Source organism: Diorhabda carinulata, chromosome 1 (assembly GCF_026250575.1).
Source record: "Diorhabda carinulata isolate Delta chromosome 1, icDioCari1.1, whole genome shotgun sequence".
In the NCBI taxonomy this organism is placed as follows: Eukaryota; Metazoa; Arthropoda; class Insecta; order Coleoptera; family Chrysomelidae; genus Diorhabda; species Diorhabda carinulata.
Genome location: NC_079460.1, coordinates 26425778 through 26432996, shown reverse-complemented (window position 1 = coordinate 26432996; position 7219 = coordinate 26425778). Strand labels below are relative to the sequence as shown.

Below are 7219 nucleotides of genomic sequence, written 5' to 3'. Positions count from 1 at the left end.
GGAAAGGAAAATGAAGAGCCCTACACCCGATGAGGCGCGATCAGATAAAATTCCACCACCTGTCAAGATTTGTGACAAAAGGCGTAGGACAAAAACATTAAGTGATGTGTTATCTCGAATTAAAAAAGAATCAGAAGCAAACAACATGCTCACAGACAAAATAAAGACTGATGTAGTGAGTGAAAAAACGAACTGTGAGGAAAGTCCAAGTATAGATCTGAATATTAGTGTAAACGGAGAGTGTGGTGATTTGAAGGACCTTGTGGTGCGGGATCCGTCCGGTACCTTAAAACGAAGGCGAATTTCTGACTATGAAGATGAAGCTTATGCCAGAGATGAAGCTAGTTTGATGCTCATTACTGAGAGTCAGGACAATATTGGAAAACGTTGTGTTTGTCTATCCAACATTCTTAGAAATCTCACATTCATCCCTGGAAACGAGATTGAGTTCGCAAGAAGTCGAACATTTTTAGCACTTATTGGCAAATTACTTTTACTTCATCATGAACATCCACCTAGGACGCAAAAAACTAGAAATTACGATAGGGAGGTAAGAATCCTCATCACTGCTATCTATAAAATTAGAATATTTTTTTTTAAACTGTCAATTTTTTAATCAAATAAAATAGTTGCATACAATTTTCAAATTATTTCTCAAATAATAAATCATATAATAATATTGAGTTTGAAGTTAACTGTGTACTTTGATATTCATATTCACAGTATTAACACATGAGTTTATAGTTCTTTTATTGAAATTAATATACTTGTACCTAATAAAATGCTAAAACGAACCCCTCAATTGATCCATGAAGTTAAAGTTTCATGAAACAAGATGCCACAAGCAAATATCAACCTCTTTCTTTTGTTGATGTCTAGATATATTCAGGAGTATATTTAGCTATTTGGAGACCAAATACATCAGTTTTTTCTTATTACATGTTAATAAAACTTCTTACAAATGTTTTTCATCCTAGATTAAGGCTATCATTCTAATTCTAAACTTAAAGAACACATTAAAAAGAACATGTTTAAATTTTTAACTCGTAATTATTTTTAGTATCAGGCTCATTAATGTAACTTGTATTGCTTATTTTTCCATAATTATCTACTAAAAACGTGTTTTCATTTTTAGGAAGATGCAGACTTTGCAGATTCATGTAGCAGTTTACAGGGTGAGAGTGAATGGTGGTGGGACTTCCTAATACAGATTAGAGAAAATATCCTTGTATCAATATCGAATATAGCTGGACAAATAGATGTATCAATATTTGAAGAAGAAGTGGCTAGGCCTCTGTTAGATGGACTTCTTCATTGGGCAATATGCCCTTCAGCGGCTGGTCAAGATCCTTTCGCTTCTGTATCTCATTCATCATTGCTTTCTCCGCAGAGGCTAGCTTTAGAAGCTCTTTGCAAGTTATGTGTCACAAATAGTAATGTAGATTTGGTAATAGCAACACCTCCATTTTCCAGATTAGAGAAGCTCTGCGCTGTACTCACAAAGCATCTGTGCAAGTCTGAAGATCAGGTATTGAGAGAATTTTCAATAAATCTGTTGCATTACTTGGCCGCAGCAGACAGCAGTATGGCTCGAGTAGTTGCTTCACAAACACCTTGTGTTTCACTATTAGTGGCTTTTATCGAGCAAGCAGAACAGAGTGCTATGAATGTAGCTAATACGCATGGGATTAGTGCTCTCAGAGAAAATCCTGATTCTATGGGAACAAGTTTGGATATGTTAAGAAGAGCAGCCGCGACATTAGTATTTTTAGCTAGACATCCCGAAAATAAGACTTTACTGGTGCAACAGGAATCAAGACTGCTTGCTCTAGTTATGAGTCAGATACTAGATCAACAAGTAGCTTTGTTACTCTCGAAAGTTCTGTTCCAGATATCTCGTAGCTAATCCGATCTACTCTACATCTGTAGATACTGAACTATTGAATTGTTTTGTTGTCTATGCGGCCTTGAAGGTGTACAGAATAGACTATATATATATATATATATATATATATATATATATATATATATATATATATATATATTGTATATATATATATATATATATATATTATATATATATATATATATATATATATATATATATATATATATATATATATATATATATATATATATATATAAACCATTTACCGACCCGTGTATAGTGTGATTTTCCTCGGCGGACTACCACAAAATAGAATTGACAGTGTGAGTGCGCGTGAGTGAACATTTGAGTAAGAGTGTTGTGTGAAATTTGACACCAATAGACTAGATTCGGATATCAGGACCTCTGTCGATAATACTAGTTAATTCACATAGTGTAATTGTAATCCAATAATTGTACCATTTTGTAAATTAAGCGAGATTTTGTCTTTCTGGAAAATGTTTAACATACATCCATGTTACTTATTTATTAATTTGATATAAACCTACCTACAAAATAAACAGTAGAGTCGAATTGTTCTGGAATAACCTGATATGGTGTGATTATATATGCAGTGCAGGTGGTGTCGTCATCTTGATTTTGTTTCCTGCACACACCCTTCTCTTCATTCATGTTTGGTATTACTGTGCGAATGCTTTATACATGTCTGATAATGAATTTAAATAAATAAATAAATGTACAAAGGAAGTACCGAAAATGGTGTTTTTATACTTATACAAGTTTTAATTTTCTATGTATATTTAGAAATGTTTTATACATCCCATTTTAGCTGTTACATTGAATTGAACTCTGTTAAAAAAGAACAAGAAAAGACTGTTATCATTGAAAACAATGGCAGTCTTGGTCTAGAACTCAAATGTAGTTTAAAATATGTGGTGATATTTTTCTGGCTGTAGGTATAATTCATTTTATGTATGATTGCATATTGTAAAATAAGTAAATGCTAAATACATTAAAACTTTTTTAATTAATTTATCACAATAAATCCCAGCAACGATTTTCGAGGCAATTCCAAATTTATCGGCACAAATTGGAGTGTGGAGATTTCAACAACAATAATTTTTTTGCAACATGAAAACTAAAGGAAATTCACTCTCCTGCTTATAATTTGAATTAAGAATATAAATCAAATTTCATATCGAACCAACAATACATATGTAATTGAATAATACAGTAGTATTCAAACATTTTCTAGCACTTTGAAACTGAAGTGGAGTTTATCCGAATATAGAAAATTTTCAACAAAAAAACTCCTTAAATAGTGCAGTGCTTCTTGAAGTGCAGAAATCTAGTGTTGGATATTTTTTGGAAAATCCTTATCCAAGCATAGAGCTCTTATGTTATTCTGAAATTCTATTTGCAACATCTGATTGTTCATTTAGTAGAAACTTGCTGCGAAGATTATCCTTGTATAAAAAATTGATTAATAATGAAGTTTGATAAATTACATTCAGTTTTGTTCCTCTCAAGATTTTTTTTTATTTAATCTGGTTTTTTATCATTTTAATGTGTGAAGTTATAAGAAAATTGGAGAAAAATTGTGATTTTTTTGTTGAATTGTTTGCAATTTGAAATTATAAGGTAGGTACTACTGATTTGTTTGTAAGAAATCATAAAATCAATATCCTGACCTCTGTTTCCCTCTAAAGTTTATTAAAAATTAAAATTAGTCTTTTTTCATTAACATAGTCTCATTCCAGTGCTGTTCTCACATTATATCTTTTTTGAAAAACAATTAATCTTTTGCTTCAATATATAAGGTTGTCTCGACTATCGAATATTTAAGTCAAATCTCTGTAAACAAGCGTTTTCCCAACAGTCTGAATTGTCATTTGTACAATTATGAAATCGTATCTACAAAATTGTAATTGTGCGCATAGATCCAATTCTAATACATTTTTCTTTTCAAAATTGAACAACATACAGATCGTGCTATAATTATCTTTGTTTTTTCAAGGTAGTTAATAAACAAAAACTTATACGCGTTGTGTTTTCGGGCTAGATTCATAACTCAGCGAACGGTCGATTCTACTTTAGCGAGGGTCCCAGTTTCGCCATGTTTTTTGGAGACGTGGTTAGAGACAACAGAGCTCGAAATCATCATCTCGTTTTTGGTATTCTAAACGCAGTTGTAATACATTGATTTCATTCTTATGTATTTAAAAATCTTTATATTTACTGCAAATTTATAAAAACGATATTGCAAATTTTTTTTTGTGTTTTTCCATTATACATACAGTCAAATTCTTAATATTCATTCTGTTTTTACTATTTTTAACTTGTGATTAAAAATTCATTGGCCAGTCTTAAGAGGTAACTCAACAGAGTGACAGCAAATTATAAATTATTAAAGTCATTCTATATATAATGAATCTGCTAAAAATTACTACAAAAAACGCTTTTTCTTAGAAACAACATAATTGCTCATAATGCTTATTTTGTTAATAATGAAACTGTTTTTAATAACTTTAGTGTAATCTATGCATATCTTTCAGTTTTGCAAAAACAAATTCTAACAAAACTCAACGATATTCGTAAAGATATAACCTATCACAATTAAACATCATTTGTAACAATTTGATCTAACATAACTGTTGTTAATTAGATGGATTTCAATTTCGAAAAATCTGTTGAATAGCAACCAAAACCAATCTTGTCTTGTTATTTTAAAATCTTGACATTTCGATATTTTGCGATATTTATCAAAATATACTTTGACATTGACAATTTTCATTATTATATCAGTTAATAGATCACATACAACTTTAATATCAAAATAAAAATCTTTTCTCAACCACATTGAATTATTTTTTATTTTTATTTCTCAAAATAAGTAGCAATATTCAATGAAATTCTTCATAGTTACATTGAATTATATAAAAAAATTATAAATTTCAATTTAATTATATTAGTTAGATATTTTCTATCATTTATCATTATTTCTTTGTATGTGATTTTTAAAAATAGTTTTCGATGTAATATCTATTTTAATATTCATGATGCAGGTATGGTATCCAAAACAAGTTCTTCATCCCACACACTCATTTGAACAGGACGTGTACACTATGAAACTAAAATTGTCGAGCCTATCTTTCAACATTACAAAATTTATTTTTTTCTGTGAGGTATTACGCGATTAAGAAACGTCCTCCGATACTCTTCTACAGTTTCCATCAAAAACTTAACACCAATAACACCATCGCTAAATGAGAAATCTCCACTCAATTAAAAAAATATTACTTTTTAATTCCTAGAAGAACTGAATTACAAATTTGATGGATAAATTCGTGTTAGTCTCGACTTTTTTGTAACTTGTAAAAGCTATTGTATATCAACTAGAAAATCAGCCTATACGCATCTGCTCACTGTCGGTTCTTATATATTGTACAAAACCAGCATATTGGTGGACAAGAAAAATATCACATATAAGCAAAGAATACGTAAAAAAACAGAAGGCTATAGACAAGAGGAATCAAAAAGGGCGATCCAAAATGGAGTCGTGCTTTGCTGGAGGAATATGAAACAACAACAATAAAATTCTTAGAAGCGATTAAAACCGCAAAAAGTAGGACTTAAGTCTGAAAGGACTTAAATCAGGACATTAAGATGCTATAGAATTATGAGAATAATTAACTATTACCCCCCTCATACACAGGTATCAATAAAAAGTGTAGTGGCCAAACTGTTCTCAGTCTATGCAAGGTTGATAAGGTGATCATTCGGGACTACTTGGTTATATTATATAATAGCTTGGCTTAAAGGGGAGTGTTTGCAGAAAAAAGCACGGTTTGTTTTAGCCTAGCCAACATTCTATCGTCCCATTTGTTTCTTATTTGTAGAAGGAAGGTAAGCTGTACGAACACTCAGCCCTAGCGAGGCTTAAGCAAGAAAAATTATGGAGGTCTAGCGCCCACACACTACGGTTTTCGAGAAAAAGTACAGTCGCTGGACGCTATCAATGTTTTCATGCAATTAGCAGAGCGAGAGTCAGTTGAGCACGCTACATAAAAGGATCTGAGCAGTGCTATTTATCGATGTAAAAAACGCATAATGGCAACTGATATTGAACAAGCTTAGAGAACGAAAAATAGACAGGAGTCTCTTAAAAATAATTAAAGAGGTAACGTTCTGTTTAACGATCTGCTTCGGATAGATTTACTCCACGGAATTACTTTAATAGGCTTTGCCGATGATGTGACGAAGGTGGTTACAGAAAAGTGTGAAGATACCTTGGCATCTAATCCTGCATGTTTTATCAAATTGGATGAAGGAAAATAAATTTAGTTTGGCACCTAAAAAGATCGTAATCAACTCGATAATGATAACCCTTTTTGTATTTAATGCGGAACCTTGAAGGACTAAGATCTTCAAAAAGGAGAAAGAATGCGCGATACGGCGAGTAAAAGAAAGAAGACGCACAAAAAAAACTGACACAAATGTGGCAAGACCGAAGGACACACTCCCAAACAGTACGCTGGACCTATAATACCTGAGTTTGACCAATGGGTAAACAGACAGTATGGCGATATGGATTCTTTCATGAACCTTCACGGGGCACCGCTGCTTTAGAGACTACCTTTACGAAAAGAAAAAAACTGAATCAAATACAAGAAAATACTGTTTCAGAGTTGATGATTTACCATACCTTGTTCATATGGGAGCGATTGGAAATGTTATGTAAGAGACATACGAAGATGTTCAAATATCCTTCAGCTGTTGAATTCTCACGAATTAAATAGGAACCAATAAATTTTCCCTTTACGATTCCTACCCGAAAATTTTTTCGAGGCTCTGGGTGTGTTTTGTCTGAATCCAGTGGAGATTTTTCCCAGCTCGGTAGCGACAATTGTGTCGAATTACTGTACCATTATTAAGAAACTTTCATCACAATGCTTGATGAAGATTTTAAAGAATTCCAAACGTCTGGCCATATTATCTTCTGAGAGTTCATGAACAAGTTAAACTTTGTATGGGTGTAGTTTTTCTTTCTACAAAAACTTTACTACAAACGACTAAAGAACATTTTGTTGTAATCGCATGAGGGTTGCCTCCTAGTGACAGAAAAGTGTCTATTTAGCATCTACGCTTATTCCTGATCTGAACAAGTAATAATTACAGGTCTCTTTTGTGACATAACCAATATGAATTGAAGATCGACATAAAAGGAACGTCAATTTTTCTTTTTTTAAAGCCAATATATACATATATATATATATATATATATATATATATATATATATATTGGCTTTAAAAAAAGAAAAATTGACGTTC

General features: G+C 31.7%; 1 protein-coding gene across 12 annotated transcripts in view; it reads left to right on the top strand.

Moving 5' to 3' along the window:
- Positions 1 to 2039, top strand: part of LOC130890825 (trithorax group protein osa) — an 80395-nt gene extending 78356 nt beyond the window's left edge. For 6 of the 12 annotated variants that reach the window (XM_057795279.1, XM_057795220.1, XM_057795269.1 and 3 more), the window contains 2 exons: positions 1 to 550; positions 1136 to 2039. The exon at positions 1 to 550 is cut by the window's left edge and continues 967 nt beyond it. In XM_057795279.1, coding sequence (XP_057651262.1) covers positions 1 to 550; positions 1136 to 1906 — 1321 coding nt within the window. In that variant the 3' untranslated portion in view covers positions 1907 to 2039. The remainder of the gene's footprint in view (positions 551 to 1135) is intronic. The other 6 variants (XM_057795261.1, XM_057795183.1, XM_057795202.1 and 3 more) reach the window with 1 other exon arrangement.
- Positions 2040 to 7219: the final 5180 nt, after the last annotated feature.